The 18,483-nt window shown below is 37.4% G+C and overlaps 1 protein-coding gene across 6 annotated transcripts in view; it reads left to right on the top strand.

The window, feature by feature from the left end:
• The window catches only part of Sfxn1-3 (Sideroflexin-1-3), a 100,775-nt gene extending 82,700 nt beyond the window's left edge, over window positions 1–18,075 (top strand). For 3 of the 6 annotated variants that reach the window (XM_067095997.1, XM_067095998.1, XM_067095995.1), the window contains exons 7-8: window positions 5,881–6,011; window positions 17,805–18,019. In XM_067095997.1, coding sequence (XP_066952098.1) covers window positions 5,881–6,011; window positions 17,805–18,004 — 331 coding nt within the window. In that variant the 3' untranslated portion in view covers window positions 18,005–18,019. Of the gene's footprint in view, window positions 1–4,906; window positions 5,035–5,880; window positions 6,012–17,804 lie in introns of all 6 variants that reach the window. The other 3 variants (XR_010851581.1, XM_067095996.1, XM_067095999.1) reach the window with 3 other exon arrangements.
• The last annotated feature ends 408 nt before the right edge of the window (window positions 18,076–18,483 follow it).

The raw sequence follows: 18,483 nt of genomic DNA, 5'->3' as shown, positions 1-18,483 counted from the left end.
TACTCATGACTGAAGAGAAATCATTTCAGTTTTGTCACTATAAAGATTCAATAAATGAATAATGTAATTTAGCTTCATACACTGCATGAACCTTAGAGAAATATGACTGCTAAAGAAGGAAATTTTACTGCATTTAAATTACAGATCCATTGGGAAAAATGTCTCAACCCATGAAGTATTAGAAACTACTATATATATATATATATATATATATATATATATAGTATATGTAATTAATATATATATATATATATATATATATATATATATATATATATATATATATATATATATATATGTATATGTATATGTATATGTATATATAATATATATATATATATATATATATATATATATATATATATATATATATATATATATATATATATATATATATATATATATATATATATATATATATATATATATATTTCTGGATCGGGGTCCTGTGTCACCCGGTGAAAAAGTCCATTCAGCACTTAAATCCTTCCCCTTCCTTTACTCCGACTATTTTCCCTTTGGTGCTTCCTAACATGTTCGCACCTCACTGTTGGGATCTCATATAAAAGCCATTATGAGGTTTTCCACCTAACTGTCTTCTGCTTTATTTGTTCTCCTTTTTGCTACTACCTGTTAGGTGCCAATCTTGTTGGGCGCTCTCCTTGCTTACTGCTACGGCGGTTTTAGTGTTTAGCGGTCGCTTTTATTCCCCCCACCGCTATCACTATAAGGATATCCTCCTCCAGGGTTTTTTCTCTTGGCTCGGAGGCGCCCACAAACAGTTCATAAACATTTTGTTCAAACATGATCGCTTCGAATGTTCCGTTGACTTGTTTTTATGTCTATGAGTTTTGTCCTGTTAGCCCGGTTTTCTCTGGGGTTTTCCTGGTCTGTATAGGCTTAGTCACTTACGGGTACTCTGCTCCCGCATCCGCTCCAGCATGATTTTTAACGGCTGGTTTTGTCAAGTGCAGGAAATCCTGCAACAAACCAGCGTTTGAGTCTATAGCTCCCAAAATTAGCGCAGTCTGTTTTGGATTTATAGTTTGGCACGGAAGGTTATGAAGTACGCTATGCTCTCCCCAAGCAGACTTCTTGATGAACCCGTAGGTTTTATATATACCCGGTCGGTTTCGTCTCCGCCAAACTCCGCCTCATGTGACTTATTCTTGGCTCGGAAGGTGATAAGTATGCTATGCTCTCTCCGAGCAGGCTGCTTGATGAATCCTTAGGTTTTATTTACAACCAGTCGGTTTTTATCTCCGCCAAGCGCCGCCTCATTTGGCTATTATTAGTCGTTTGGCACCCGGCAGATTGCGTTTTACGCTATGCTCTCCCGAGCAGGCTACCTGATGAACCGTAGGTTTCATATACACCTGTCGGTTTACCTCCGTCAAGCTCCGCCTCTCAACTTTATTAATAGTCGCTCTTTTCGGCGATAAATCGGTAGGTTTTACATATACGCCTATCAATTTCCCTCCGCCAAACTCCGTCTCGGGCGAGATTTGTTCGTTGGGTAGGTTTCATATAAACCTATCGGTTCTCCGCCTCTTGTGGCTTATTAATAGTTAATCTTTCGGTGTTTGGGCTCTTGTAGATTCTCGGTGGATCGGTAGGTTTCATATACGTATCGATTTCCTCCGCCAAACTTCGTTTCCGGCGAGATTCTCGGTAAATTGGTAGGTTTATATACACCTATCGGTTTTTCTTCGCCAAACTCCGTCTTATATGACCTATTAATAGTTGTTCCTCCGGTGTCTGGGGTCCTAATTTTTATTCCTGGAGGCCGGCCGAAAGTCTCGTAACTCTTCGCTTCAAGTTAATTGTTTACGGAGAGTTTTCTGAAGACGCTATGCCTTCTGTCTCGTTCTCGAACCTGTGAACATCGTCCCGGTTGATAAGTAGGTGCGGGGAATAATTGAGGCAAACCTTTTCCACTTAGCTCAGAATTAGGTGAGGCAAACTTTTCCTTTGCATGGGTGGTTTTAGCTTCTCATCCCTTTTCGACGGTTCCTGGTCTATTTTTCCTGGAAAGGTGAAATCAGTAAAAAAAAAAAAAATACGGAAAATAACGATTTCCTTTTTAAACCAAGAAGACCGCTCCGGGTCCCCCCTCGAGGACGTCTCGGATCTCTAATCCGGTGCCATCTACATATTTTTTGTTTTGAATCTTCTGGAAAGGACACATATGGTAAAGCAAAGCAAGGCGGTTACCCCTCCTTCCTTTGTTGAAAACTTTTTCGGGTCTCCTTATAAGGAGCTCGATTTGAGGGTCATTGTCAACCTATTAAACTAACTATCTACCTCATGGTCCGTGCCTTCCTTTCCCAGGAGCTTAAATCCCAAGAGATTAATCTCAAGACTCATTGTCAATGGATCACCTGTTAAGTCCTGCTCCGTTCCGAATTCTATCGTTCGGACACCTCCACCTCTTTTCCCTCCAGCCTGGGGAATCTTGGCGCCTTCCCTTTATGCTTCCTAGCATGAAGGCACCTCCTGTCGGGGGTCAAGGAACCAATCATTTTGGTTTCCCCTCATCAGGGGTAGTGTTTGCTTTCCTCACCCTAACTTTTATCTACAATTGAAGGTCCTCATTTTGGTGGTCACCTTGAAAGTACTCCCTTTACAAGGTCTGTTTCTGTGTCCAGTTTTCTCCTTACAGGCTTTTTAGGCAGGACCTCGCAATTTTGTCAGATCCTCTCCTTTAAAAAAGGGGGTACTGTCATTGGGTCTGCTATTAGGCAGGAAGTATTTCCTTAATACAAGCCTATTCAGGTGCTATTCTAAGCTCATGATCTTAGACAGTGACCACTTACATTATTTTCATTACATGAACTTAGGGGACCTTACTAATGTTCAGGTAGAAATTCTCCTAGTTTTCAACGTCTCTATTTAAGTCTTTAATAGCATAAGAATGATGTTTATTTCTCTGTTATTATTTCACCGGGTGACACGGGACCCGATCCAGAAAAAGGATTTTGACAAAGGAAAAATCTATTTCTGGAGAGGGGCCCGTGTCACCCAGTGACCCACCCCCTGTTTTTCATTCTCTCCTCCCTTGGTAAACTTCATTCTAGTGAGAGGTGGGTGCTAACATGGAATGTGCTAGTGTTGCCTGTATACAGTCCAAATAAGTAGTGCATGGGCTTTTCATCGGCACCTCTCGTTGGGACTTTTGACATTGGGAATCTCTATAGGATAAGGTTCCGTGTTTTTGTAGTTCACCCTTTTCCATACACGACTCCATCTAGTGGAGCTCGCTCTGGGGTAGTAACTCCAGCATTTCATTTAGCTTTTTCTCTGGTATCTAGCAACGGAATTACCTAGAAATAAGTGCTGAATGGACTTTTTCAGTAGGGTGACACGGGACCCTCCAGAAATAGATTTTTCCTTTGTCAATGTTTTTATATATATTATATATATATATATATATATATATATATATATATATATATATATATATATATATATATATATATATATTTATATATAATATATATATATATATATATATATATATATATATATATATATATATATATATATATATATATATATATATATATATATATATATATATATATATATATATACATATATATATATATATATATATATATATATATATATATATATACATATATATATATATATATATATATATATATATATATATACATATATATATACATATATATATTTATTTATTTTATATGTACCATAAAGTATTATTGTATATAACAGAATTGGTAACTCCCCTGGTCTCCAATTCCTGCGATAAAACTAAACCTACAAAGGAAAAATATCAAAGACTATGAGGTCTTAACAGTGCCTATTGCCTTATTGTCAACTTATCACAGTAGCTGCCAATCAATCCATTTGATTAATTACAAACCACAAACCACTAACAGATACTCTTTCAGATCTAATATAAAAGAAACCTAAAAATTTTTTCCAATACTTCCAAACAGACAAAGTGAAAACTATGAGCATTGATATTGTAAAATGAAGGATAAGAACCAGCAGTTCTTGTGAAATGAAGGATAAGAACCAGCAGTTCTTGACAGCAGATTGTAAAGAAATCAGTCCTCAAGTCCCACAGTACTTGATTTTTCTTTCATGTTCGAACCCTTAATAACAAAAAACTTTAGTCTTAGGTATTGCTTTCCCCCTCATCTTGGATTTTTTAACTATTTCTTTGAAACCCTGAAGTTTAAGATATAAAAGTATGATTCTTGATCCAGTTAATGGTTCTTTTTGTAAGACTGTAGAGCACTTGAATTTCTTCAGCTTAGTATTATAGTCTTAGTTCTCAAAATTTTAAAAGAATGAGCCTCATAATTAGTCAGCAGATGTCTTGAGAATTCATATAGCAAAATTATGTAGCCAACCAAGCTCACTGGAAATTTTGCTGGTCATTTGTTTGTGTTAAGTGTATCCTTTTACATTTAAGGTACTGTACTGAACTTTAGCACCAGTAGTATTAGTTTCGTTCAACTTTGGAAATGTCAAGCTTATACCGAAGTCAGTAAATTTATTTATATAAAGCAAAAGATGTTTTGTGCCACCTAAGTTATGGATTGCCATTTGTTAGTTGAGAAGTTCAGATGTGCAAATACTGCTAACTTCTGAAGTGCACAGTTTGGTCTTTGATTTTTTTGTAGTTTTAAAATAGCATGAAATCTGGTACAACAGTGTTTAAATTAAAGGCATGGAATAATTGTCTTTGAACCTTGTTTTGGTTGAAAACTTTATTATGCATGTGGTTTTATATGATAATTTTTATATATAAGTTCAGTAAACTTGTATCTACCATATTTCTGTCAAATGATATATTTAAGGAAGAAAGGCTAAATTAGTATTCCTGTATTGCATTTCCATCAATGTGTGCATCATCATCACTTAGGGAACTCCAGGATGGTGTGACACTGGTTGATCAGAATGGCAACAAAGTTGGCCAGAGTAAGACTGCTGCCACAAGGGGAATCGCTGCTGTCTGGATTTCACGAGTCTTGATGGCTGCACCTGGCATGGGTGGGTATTGACTATTGTCAGGAAAAAAAAATTTCTCTGTGATTTTTATGGAAAGCTGGGAATTTGTAAACAAGGGACAGCAATCAGTTTACCTTTGATTTCAGATTATCAGCCTGGTCTGTGGAAGTCCTTTTCTGGAATTGTCTGCTACTTTGTGGTGGTGGTGGTTTGAGTTTTTCATATTTTCTTGTTTTGAATTTGCTTGAGTGGATGAGATACTGTATATGGTAAACAAGCAGTATTTTTATTAGTTGCTTCCTGTTTATGTGCATATATTTTTGGGGTGCTCATTGTATGCACACACAACATAAATTTAGTAGCCAACAGACTGTAAACATAATGCATGTACAGTATATATTATATTATATCATATATTATATTATAATATATTTATATATATATATTAATTTATATATATAAAATTGAATTTACAAGTATTAATTTTTTCTCAAGCTTAGGGTTTGCTTTCATGATCAGTTAGTTTGGTTTTTAAGATAATGTGCATTATGTAATTTTTATTATGTAAATTATCCATAGTGTATCTTTTTACTGTTCGTCACTGAAATTCAAGTACATTTATCAAGTATATGGAATTTTCGGTTGAATTTGCCAATTTGTGTTTTGAGTACTGTACCATGTTTCCTTGATAATTTTCTCTTACTTCCTGACAGCTATATCATGGTGTGCTATTTTCATCTTCATCCTTCCTTCCCTGATGCTGTAATTATGTTTAGTGGTAGTGTAGATGTAGTGAGTGAAGGCGGAGTAGGATTTTTTTTAAAATTACCAGTTAAAATGTAGAGTTGGTGATGGAACAAATAACTCTGGTATCGTGCTACTGTACAGAGAATGGCGTGAAACAGGTGTTACCCTAATGGATGAAGACAACAACGTTCTAGGCACCAGTAAGAAAGCTGCCAAGCAAGGTGTGGCCATGGTCGTCATTTCAAGAATTATGATGGCTGTGCCAAGTTGTGGTAAGGTGGTCGCTGTCACTGGTTGTCTTTAATGGCATTTTTCGTAGTTGTGTAGAAATAGTAACAAAATTACAAAGTTCTGTTGTAGTTCTTTGCAATAATAACTGGTAGAATATCTTGTTATACTAAGTAGTGGGTGATAATTAACCCCACTTTTGAATGTTTTTGTGAACTAATGCAAAACAATATACGGGTAATATAAATTGTAGGTGTTCATATGGAATTGATTTATTTCCTTTGACTAAACTGTTGGAGTTATCCCAACAGGGTATTATTTTATTAATACTGGTTGAACCTTAACAACTAATGTAGAAGACAGTAATGAAATATTTTAAAGCATTTAGATGACAGTGCATTTTAACAATTGGAAGAAAACATTAAATTGTTTATCTGTTTGAACAAAATTATCATTTTTATATATGCAACTTAACAAATAATTGCATAGCCTATGTTTCTAACTTGCGCGGCAGCTAAAAATTTGAAATTTGGGGTAGCGCTCAATTGTTTTACTGTAAGTCACAAGGCCCCACCCACTATCAGGGAAGGAAGGTACAGCACAGCTGAAGAGCTCAGTTCGTTTCTGCCGGTTAACGACTGTACTTCAGTTGCCACAAGCAGCTTTGGTTTGAAATTGGTCGCCAGATGGTTGTTCTTAGTCTTCGTTTGGTGATGTATTCTGAATTTTTGGTAGCATTTATGCTATTTTCAAAAAGCTTAGGATTGTTAGACCTGTTTTTTCGCAATTTTGACCCGACGATGTCGGGAATGTCGACGATGTCTGACACTCACTAGTGCTTCTAGTATCCGGTTTTGTGGCAAAGGCTGCAAAACTAGACTGACAAAAGCAGCTTATGGCTCCCACACAATCTGTAACAATTGTAGGGGACAGACTTGTTCTGTTGATTTGACATGTAGTGAATGTAGGGACTGGGCTCAAGGTAAATGGAAAACTTAAAATCTCATTTAGATAAGTTAGAGAGAGACAAATAGGAAAGTGACTATTAGAGCTGAGTCTAGGAATGTAGCTAGCATTGAATGGTCTCCTAAATTGGGAATCACCAATTTACCTGTTCTGTCTTCTTCTACTGCTGTTTCCCCCCCTTAACCAGCCCTCTACAACCTATTCAACCTTCTCCTTCACCTGGCCCCCATGCTTCGAATCCTAATGCCATTGCCAGCCTAGAAGCCCATGTTGATCAGAAGTTTGGGCTTATATTGTCTAGTGTGGAAGTTAAGTGCCTCAGTTAAAGTGCTTATGGATCAAGTCAGTGCTAAGATTTGAAGTGCAAGTGAAGTGTTAGTGGAAAAGGTGTCTTCCCATCCCGCCAGCACTCCTAGACCAAGGTCACTGTCAAACTCCCTTGCACCAGGGAGGAGGCATACTGGTAGTCCAAGGGAGATTGGTGGGGTTTGCCCATGGGTAGGTGCCCCCCTCAACCGAGCCTGTTGAGGCATCAGTAAGGAAGTGCACGACCTTTCTGTAAGTTCTTTGGACTCTGGTTCAGACAGGAGGCGCCGAGGGCGCTTTTATGAGGTATCTTATCCTTCGAAGAGGCGTGTAGCTGTTACAGACTGCTCTTACCCCACCTCCCTGCAAGCGTGCGAAGGATCCTGACTGTAGTCCTCAGCCAACCTGTAGTTTTTGGGCCAGCCTGGAATGAGTTTCGCCTGTATTTGTCGCCCAAGCACCCGTCTTTCTGATACAAACTCCCAACTTCATCTGCTAAGCGCCCAATGGAGCCAGAGTACCCAGTGGCTCCTGAGCGCCCAGCGCCAACTTTTGCTTGCCCAGAGCCAAGTTCAGAGCACCCAGCACCACTTCCCAAGTGCACAGCCAAGTGCGCAGCCCCTCTACAGTTGACTTCTTTGTCCACTACCGGCCCCATGCAGCATGTTTCGTCGATGGATCCTATTCAGCGCCATTTGGACGAGATTATAGGGCTTCTGCAGAAGAACCCAGCCATAACTCAAGATCTTCCTGACTTGTCGCCTACACCAATTTCTTGGGAGGAGGAAGTTTTAGACCAGGCACAGTCTTCATCGCACTTCTCTAACCTGCTTAGGTATTTTTTAGTCGCATTTCCGTTCTTCTTGCCAGCTGCCCCGGCTTCTCCTGCCTCCATCTTTTATGTGAGGAACCAGCCTGTCGACGTCTCCAGGCTCCCCAAGATGATTTTGTCTTCCTCATCCAGTAAAGCCTTGAGGGAAGTGGACTTTTGTCTCTTGGATAAGAGAGAGCAGGGCAAGTCAGCCTTCTGCACTCCCCCCCTGCCAGTCTCGCTTCTAAGAGATGTCAAGGGTACAGTATAGAGAAGCTTCTTCCTTGGGAGTTGCTGCCTCCTCCCAGGGGGACTACTGTCTGATCGACTCTAATAGACGGTCAGCCTTTGCTTCAGCCAAGATTGTTTTTGGCCACTGAACTTGACCACCGCAATTAAGAATATGTTTAAGGTATTTGAGGTCCCAAGTTTTTTGGACTGGACCGAGGGAGCACTGGCAAAGAAAATTGAAGACTGCAAGGATATGGCAGAGGACTTGTCTGCAGACTGGATGGGGGTTCTATCTTGTGCCTATAAAGCCATTAGGGACAGCTCAATGGAACTGGCTTCCTTATCCACTACGGGCGTCTTGAGGAAACGTGAACTTTGGTGCGCTTTCACCACCAAAGGTGTAAATATTTCCCAGAAGTCAGCACTTCTCTTTTCTCCTTTGAACTGCATCCACCTCTTACCTCAAGCCGGCACTTCTCTTTTCTCCTTTGAACTGCATCCACCTCTTACCTCAAGCCACAGTCCAAGAGATAGCATCGGATCTACAGATAAAATGGACGTAGGATTTATTAGCTCAGTCAACTAAGCACTCCAAGGATCGACCTTATTTCACTGCTAAGTCAGCCTCTCCTTTGCAGCAGCAACACTTTCGGAGTAGTAAAACTAGAAGACTCCTGCACTTTTGGGAGAAATGAGAAGCCAGAGGAGTAGACCAGTGGGTCTCACTAGTCCTCAAAGAGGGGTACTCTATCCCGTTCAGGGAGAACCCTCCCTTAGTGTCAATGCCCACCGCATTGTCAGCCTACTCGGTAGGCTCAGAGAGGTTTTCGGACCTTGCAGAAGAGATGTCAGCTCTTCTCACTAATGTAGAGCGCTCCACAGCTTCACCATTATAGTTAAGATGAGTACCAACCAGAGGCAGTATCAGTCTGCAGCAGCTCTCGTAACAGGTAAGGGTACAACAAGCAACCTAACCTAACCTGTTTTAACCAATGCTAGCTAGAATTTTTGTCTCGAATTCATTTTTTCACTGAAATTTTGGGGTTATCTATGTCCATGCATCCCACCCCCTCTCAATATGGGATTCAGCTATGTAATTACTTGGTCAGCTATGTAATTACTTGGTAAGTTACATATATAAAAATGACATTTTTATAATAAAGTTTTATATATACTTAGCAAGTAATTGCAAAATTAGAGCCCTCCCTCCTCCCCTCTCACAGACATTGAGGGCACAAACAAACTGAGCTTTTCTGCTGTGTTGTACCTATCCTTCCCCAATAGTGGGTGGAGCCTTGTCACCTACACTAAAACAGTTGAGCAGTACCACGAATTTCAGATGATTAGCTGCCGCACGTGTTAGAAACATAGGCTATGTAATTACTTGGTAAGTATATATAAAACTTTATTTTATTATAAAAATGTCATTTTTCTGAGTGCAATGTAGTATTCCAAATTTAAATCTGCTAACAGTATACTTCAACATGTTTTTGATAGTCTTTAGTTACTAGAACTGTATGAGGCTTCCTTTGAAGCCTTCAGAATAACTACTACATAGGAGATTGCACTTTTACAGCTTAGAGAACCTCCATGTCATATTGTTTGTTTGTTTTGATGAGCAAGTCATGAAATATGGTGGTAAGTTGGTAGACAGTAAAAATGATTTTCCTCAATAACCAAATTTGTTAGGTTGGAGTAGGAAAAACCTGCCTGGGAGGCATTTCTTGGGCTCCCAGAAACCTGTTGGAAGGTGTGTAAATAATGTTTTGCATCTTGTTTTGATAGATAAGAACAGGTAATTTATTAAGTTGACTTTCAGAAACATATCTGTGTGTCCTAGTTTTCATTGTTTTCCAATACTTTTTTGGCAATTTTTAATATTTTATATAAGATTTTAATTTTCTCTGCTTATATTGAACTGAGCTGTGACCCTAAACCTATTTTAATACAAAAAATTAAAGGTACTGAATTCAAAATTTTGAGGTCCTAGGAAAGATATTTTTTGCTTTTAGTGTCATTTTTCATTTTTGACCTGATGACTGTGTCAAATGTCATTTTTCATTTTTGACCTGATGACTGTGTCAAATAAGTCAGAGAGTTGTGTTCTAATGGCAATGCTGTTTCTTTATTTATCATGTAGCATCTAATGACAATGCTGTTTCTTTATTTATCAGTAGCATCAAACATGCTAAGATTCTTCCAAATACTGACTTCTTTGTCATTTTATTGGGGAGGATGTAAGAGCCACAAGAGTAAGGATCTGATGCCTGATGGATTGCCCTTTTTGGGGGTGCAGGCTTATCTGGCCTACTGTTTTTGCATTTAGTTTAATGAGCTTTCTCTCTTTTCTGCTCTCATTTCCTTGCTTGAATTATTTTCTATTTCAACTTTCTTTCATCTTGCTGGCCAACTTCTGTAACTAGTAATACCTAGTTCTGTTATGGGGTTTTCCTCCAGTTGATCATTTAAACCCTCTCATTTTATTAACCTTCTTATCTTGCTGTCAAGAAGGAATACCATTTTGGGGATGGAATTTCCATATAAAACAGCCGTTGAAGCTATAATTATGTCTGATCCTGATCTATTGATATGATTTATCATATTGATACTTTCAGAGTAGGACTTTCATAAGGGATAGCTGACGTTTGGGATAGGACTCAGGCATTCTTTACCCAGTAACATGATGAGAGGAGGGTTGATTACCTTTCTTAGATGTGGGTTAAGCAAGCATGATTGTTATTAGGGGTAGGACACTGGATCTCCCTCATTTTTTTATTACTTGCAACTCACTCAGAATTCTGTGGTTCTACAGTCATTTACTTTTGAAAACACATTTAGTTCATTTATGTTACACAAAATCTGCATGTTCAAGTGATCAGAAATGAGAAGTTGATGATCTGTCAGGTCAAGCAGCTGCTGAATTACTAACAGGGAGCTTTCCTGTTCTATGTCAGAATTTTTTCCTGATATCCAGAGCACTGTAATATTAATAACATTTGTCAAGACCATTGAAACTCAAGATTGGGCAAGCAAGAGAGAGATCACGAGTGTGACAGCTCAGTTATTACCAACTTGTCTCAGAGGTGGATAAGCTATTTGCCAACTGTAAAAATTATAGAATAAGTCATCATAATTTTCTCAATAAGTGGTAATATCCAGCCCTATTGTAAATATTGCTTGGTCTCACTGACTGAAAGACAGTTGCTAGTGAGAATGTACCAGTTTTGTGATTTTTAAAACTGTTTCCTGTGTGAGAATTAAGGCAAGGATTCCAGATACAGTGATCCCTATTTTTACTCAGGAATAGGTTCCAGAACCTACAGCGGAAATACAAAAACACCCTCTAAAATGCTTATAACTGGCTTATAACTGCCAAATACCTTGTACCTTTTAAACTAAAATGCTTATAACTGCCTATTTTAACATTTCACTGCTTAATTTGATAGTTCAGACAAAAATATTAAATTGTTTTAGTATGATAATATAAGGTACATATCATCTCAAACAAAAATACACCCCAAATCATCATCCCAAAACACCCAAAGTAATCTTACATTACAGTACTCTCCTACTATTGTTACTCTTATACAATTTTTGTGGATACTTCCATATTTTCTGGAGCAAGAATGTCCACAATTGAAAGAAAAATTCAGTTGACAATTTATCGAATAACCAAATGGGCAGATTTGAATGCTTCAAGTTCCAAAACAACAAAACTGTTGCAGTTCATTTCTGCCGCATTCGTAGACTACATCCTGATCCTTATGTGTATCTTAAAGGACAAAGAATCCCATGTGTAGAAGAAACCCGATTTTTAGGCTTAGTTTTGGACCAAAGGTTGACATGGGCTTCACACCATAAGATGCTGAAAGCTAAATGCCTAGAAATTTTAAATATCTTTAAAGTCCTAGCACACATCCTGGGAGCTGATTGCATAACACTTTCTAGATTGTACAAAGCCCTTATACTATTGAAGTTGTTATATGGTTGTGAAATATGATCTTTGGCCACCCCTAGTCGTTCAAGAATTTTAGACTAGCCACAGGTGCTTCTAAAACTTCAACCATTCGAAGTCTGCTTGTTGATGCTGGAGAACTCCCTCTGCAACTGTATCATCAGTCTTCTGTCAACAGATGCTGGTATAGGTTGCAGAGACTTCTGGGATCTCTTGCATCTCAAATAGTGCATAAGAGAGAATTTCTTTGGCTACTATGAGGCTCATCCTAAATCAGTGCAACCTTAAGGATATAGAATAAAACAACTGATGAATAGCCAGAATCTGACCAGTAGTGAAGTGGTTCCCTTTAGGAATCCAACAACCCCTCCCTGGAAGTTGCCTGTAGTCTCTTTCTGTCATTATTTTACAGGCTTTAAAAAAGAAATATGGCAGAAGAAGAAATTTTATCCATTTTCTTTGAGCCAGTGTTCAGAATGTCATCAAAATACAGTAGTAATTTTATATTCACAGATGGCTCCAAATCCAATGCCAGCATTCTAATTGTTTTAATTGTATGGGTGCACTTTCTCTAGAGGCATCAAATTTTACAGCAGAGCTGTATTGGAAGATGATAATTTTACAATTTTTAGTGAAGCAAAAAGCATTTTACAGGCTTCAGTACATTTTAATCCAACCCACTGTTTAGTTTTAAAGATTCTAGAGTGGCTTGTCATCATAGAGCGCAGAGTGGAATTTTGCTGGGTTCTAGCACATGTTGGTGTGCCTGGAAATGAAGAGGCTGATAAATTGGCAAGAACAGCTGCAGCAGAACTACTTCCAAGGAGATGGCCAATACTACACAGTGATTTCTGGCCGGATAACAGGCAGTCTCTTTGTGATATTTGGCAACAGCGTTGGGACTCTGTAGACCAGAATAAGATGAGATCCAAAGTGTCATATGTCCTTGGAAGTATAACTTTATGCCCCAAAGATGGGAAACTGCCCTCTGTCATCTTCACATTGGCCATACTTGTTTAACACGAGTTTTTAATGACGGGCGGGCCTTGCCCATACTGTGAGGATTGCTTAGCCCCTTTGTCTGTAAAGCATTTGTTGGTCAGATGCCTTAGAGATTTAAGAGTTTGATACCTTTCTGAAGCTTGGGGTGGGAATGGCAGGTACATCCTTGCCAAGATCCTTGGAGAGGATGTGATGTATGATGCTAGTGGCATTTTTAAATATATTTTAGAAGCTGGAGTTTTACATAAGATATTATTTTATTTCCTACGCAATTGTTAATTATAAATATACATTATGTACTGTAGTCCTTTAACTGACATTGGCGTCAATGACCATAGAAGTCAAGACGCCTGATAACTTAAAATCATTCATTCATTCTTAAGTAGGCTGTATACACCCCAAAAACACTTATATCTGCCTATTTTAAGTTATCGCCAAACTTGACAGTTCAAACAAAAATATACCTCAGACTATCATCCCAGACCACCCTAACATCATTTCTAAGTCAGTTGCAAAATTAAGTTCAAGCCTCCAACTGTTACTCTTACGTATCCCCTATCATTCAGACACTTACGTTTTCTTTGGCCTATGTAACTTTGGGCATCATTCTGCTCATATTATATGTAATGCACTGGGTGTATATTTTATGTATATTTTCCTGTGTTGCAAGATGATTTTGAAATTATATTTACTGTACAGGTATGTATTTTAGGATAGTACTACTGTATACAGCATATCTAAAATACGTGGGTAGTTTAGACCGACCTGACATGTACATACCTCCAAACAGAATGCTAGGTTTGTTAATTATGTCAAATTAGAGTTTTGTGATTACATACAAATACATTTATGGTAAAGAAAAAAATGGTTTGCTACAGTAAGTTGTTATTAATCTTTGAAATATTATTAATATCATTTCAAAGTCATCTTAAATGTTTTACCCTTAAAAATATATACGAGGGAGAGAGAGAGAGAATTTTATCATTATTTATAGCTATTTTATTTAACCACCAAATGGGCAACATAATAATAATAATAATAATAATAATAATAATAATAATGGTACAGGCAGTCCCTGGTTATCAGCAATCCAGTTTTATGGCCTCTAGTGATGACGATAACTGGATTTTCGGCGCCAATCCTGTTATCGGCACCAATAACCGGGTATCAGCGCCGATAACTGGGGATTGGTGCTATTACTGTATTGCTGATTTCTGGTTATTGGCAATTTTTGTTTATCATCACGCCATCAGGAATGGAACCCCCGCCGATAACCAGGGACCTAGGCAGTCCCCGGTTATCAGCGATCCGGTTTTTCAGCACTTGTCTAGCGGCAAAAATCTGATTTCCGCTTATCAGCGCTGATAATCATGTATTGGCACCAGTAACCAAAAATCAGTGATTTTCACTTATCGTCGCGCCATTGAAACGAAGCCCCGCCAATAACTGGGGACTGCCTGTATTTGTAATTTGCATTTCCCATTGGAAATATAGTATAGACCTATATCTTCTGTGGATACCTGAATCCCTATATACGTTTTACTATCTTCAGGAGAGTTCTACTGGCTTCTTTGCAAATGCCCAGATTTTGCACTACAGCTCATTTTTATAGTGTTTTTTGCTGAACTTTTGTATATCTGCCATTCATAATTCAATTTGCTGAGGCTTAAGGTTGTGTAGTCTCATTAAGGATGCTTGATCTGCTTCCCATTCTGTGTTGTATACCGAAGTGAGAATTAAACACCTGATATTTTATCAAATGTAACACTTATAAATTTCACTTCTTTGTAAGGAAGAATGTCATCTTTAAATCCTTTGAGATTTGAAATTGCTGGTTGAAAAGTAATTTCCTAATTTCTAATACTGTAGCCACATCAGTCTATTTTTCACTGTTTTCATATAATTTGCAAATAGAGCTTGGGAGAGCTATAACTCCCAGCAAGAGCTGGATTTTCCCAAGTTTGGGTTTAAGTTCTAGAAAGCATAGACTTCTCAGGAAGATGGAGATGTGTGAAATTTCCAGTAACCATTCTTGAATCCAATAGAGAAGTTGGGCTACTTGGAAAAATAGTGATTATTACTTAACTTATTTCATCTACATCTGGTTATGTTGCTGACAAGTTTGATAAAGTATTATCCATTATATCTGTTGAGGATAGATTATATACCTTTGTGACAGTGGAAATTGGGAAAGGAACTGGACCCCAGGTAAATGGTTCCCATATTAGAGAATTGTAACACACGTAAACTACCCTTATAAATCAGAAGACATTTGAAGTTGCAGTGCTGTGAAAATGAAAGACCAGCCACTGCTTGTCAGCTTGTTATGATCAATGTTGTCACTTGGACGAGTATCTATCCCGACATCCACTTAAATCCTCAACTACTACAGTTGCCATATGCACGCTTCTCAAGTCCCGGCCATGTCCGCGACTTTTGCTGAAGTAATCATGAGAAGTCATGATAATAGAGCTTTAGGAATGACAGCTTAAAAAAAAAAATCAGCCTCATTGACATTTTCTCGAAGTACAACCTGCAAATTAAGAATATATAATGACCCATACTTAATTGAAATATTTTGAGTCTGAGCACCAAAATATTTATATAATGAATTACCAGAGTGTGATTTCAGTTACTAAAAGTAGGTGGTCATGAATATTAGTATGTCAAATGGTGGAGGAAAGAATTAGTATGATTTAATTTCATAATATTTAGCTCACAAATGATTGCAAAGTAAATCTCCCATATTTGCGGTCTCACTATTCGCGGATTTCTCTGTGGAACACATATATACATTATTCGTGGAAAATTCGCCCATTCGCGGTATTTTTCACTGAGAAATACTAATTACTGTATTTTCATACCATTTACATTACTAAATTCACTTCTGTGATAAAACTATTAAAATACCCAGGTATAAGCATTTTTAGGAGGTTTTTGTTTAAAGTGTCAAAATAGGCAGTTCTGAGTGTTTTTAAAGGGGTTTTAAGTATTCACAGATTTTAGCTATTCCCAGGGGGGTGCAGTACGCATCCCCTGCAAATACAGGGGTTTACTGTATACATATTCATTGGATTCAGTGGTCAAGGGTGATTGTATGCATATTCACTGGACCCAGGTGGTCCAAGGTTTATCTTTTGGGGATGACTGAGGGGGAACCATCTTCCTCTTCCAGAGTTTCACCTCTGATCAGTTCATTGTTGGCATCCTAGAGTACTATGCTTCTGGCATTTTTAGCTTTATTACATGTCTCACATGATTGGTAAAGTGTCTTTACTTTCCAGGTTCAACAATAAGGCAATACAGGCAACTTACTTTACACTTGAATGAGGTTCATCTGAACATTATCCACCCTCTTGAGTTGCCCAAGCCTTGGTCTGTGACCCATAATCAGTCTGCATGTGCTCTCCTGGGTCCTTCAGGTCTCAGGCATTATTTTTGGGTTATTTAGGAACTTAGGCAATCCCCCACTAAATTGTTTCACTTTGGTGTATACAGTGTAATTGATGTGATTGTAATTGAATAAATGGTTTTTCCTTTTATAAAACTTGAGTTTTATAATACAAACCCATAATGCACTCCCAACAGCCCATTGAACTGCAACCACATCTATAGATTACGTGAAGTTAGGAAAGGGATTTGATTGCAATGTGTGGCACATGTGCCAAGCTAATATTGATTAGTAAAGTGATAAGTTTAGAGTCAGGGGACAGTTCAATAATCACAAATAATAAGGCTATATATTTTAGTGATGAGCTTATATAACTTCAACTCCTTGTCTCTTCCCCTTTTAGAGGTTCAGCCAATAGTTTTGGGTAGGCAGGTAAAGCTGCTAGACCCATGTCCTCATCTAATTTGGTTGCACACAGTTTAATTCACTGCTTAGGTTTCTAAGAGGCTCAAAAGATTTTGAAAATTATGGGCCACAAGTCTAAATGACTCCAACCACAGATGAATTTGATTTCCACTTTCCTGCTGGCAAGACATTTAATAACCATTTAAGCATGGTATCTTGGTCATCCATAATGGACAATATTTCAACAAGACTTTTTTTTAAATAAAGATCTGCCTTTTCCATGAATAACTGTTCTTAATGTTATTTGTTTTTACAAAGTAATTAAAAAGGTTTTTATGTTTTACAGCCATGTAGTTCATATTGTTTTGTTTGATCCATGGTATGCTATAGAATATGTGATGAGTTAGAGCTTGTCATTGTGAAAAGAATTCACCTGTGTTGTGAGATTGATTTGAACAAGTTTTAAGTCCCTTTAATATGCTGTATTCAATTTTTCACTTACATAAAATCTTTTTATGGGTTATTTATGAATATAAAAAGTATCTTTAGCCTTCAACAATGATCTATTTACAGATTTTTATTAGTATTTCCATGTTTATCCATGTTATTTGGGCACTGAAATGAACTTGAGGTTAGAGTTTTCTACCCTGTAAAACATTGTTCTAATAAAGATAAATCTTTCAGTAGGATTTTAAAAGCTGAGAAATTGCACATCATATCAAAGTTTGGTGCTTACAACCATTATTAACATTTTATTCCTTGTCTTTCAGTACTTCCCCCTATTTTGATGAACATTCTTGAGAAGCGTGGCACTCTGAAACGTATGCCTTGGATCTCGGCTCCATTGCAAGTAGCACTCTGTGGTGTTTGCCTGACATTTGCTACACCAGCTTGTTGTGCCCTTTTCCCTCAGAAGGCCTCAATTGCTTTATCAAGTCTGGAACCAGAAGTCAGTGTAAGTCACATTTAGTATTAGTCACTGCTTAGTGTTTGTATTTAACAAAACTTAGCATCATTATTTATACAGGTACACTAAAATTCTTGAAGCATTTATTAAAAGAATTAGTTTACTACAGTATGAAATTTAGGTCTTGAAGACCAAGCGCCAGAACCCATCAGGATTATTCAGCACCCTAATGAAGGTGAAATATATAAATTAATATGATTGATAATGAATAGGTGAATGATGACATACTAGTAAAATTCAGTGTTAAAATATGAACGTAAAAATGAAGAATGATATTAGATAGAACCAACAAAAAATAAGTAAGTATATATTAAACTTTTATTATTCAAAATATATACAGTATACTCAGTATATAAAATAAATATGACTAAAATCTTTATTAAATATACTAAAATCATATCTCATTAAAATAACCAGATTCTTTTTGATAACCCATAAAGTTATCTACCTCAATGTCATCATTTACATTTTCTAAAATAGTC

Source organism: Macrobrachium rosenbergii, chromosome 52 (genome assembly GCF_040412425.1).
Source record: "Macrobrachium rosenbergii isolate ZJJX-2024 chromosome 52, ASM4041242v1, whole genome shotgun sequence".
Classification (NCBI taxonomy): domain Eukaryota; kingdom Metazoa; phylum Arthropoda; class Malacostraca; order Decapoda; family Palaemonidae; genus Macrobrachium; species Macrobrachium rosenbergii.
The sequence above is the reverse complement of the archived record's forward strand: the minus strand, read 5'-3'. Positions and strand labels throughout refer to the sequence as shown.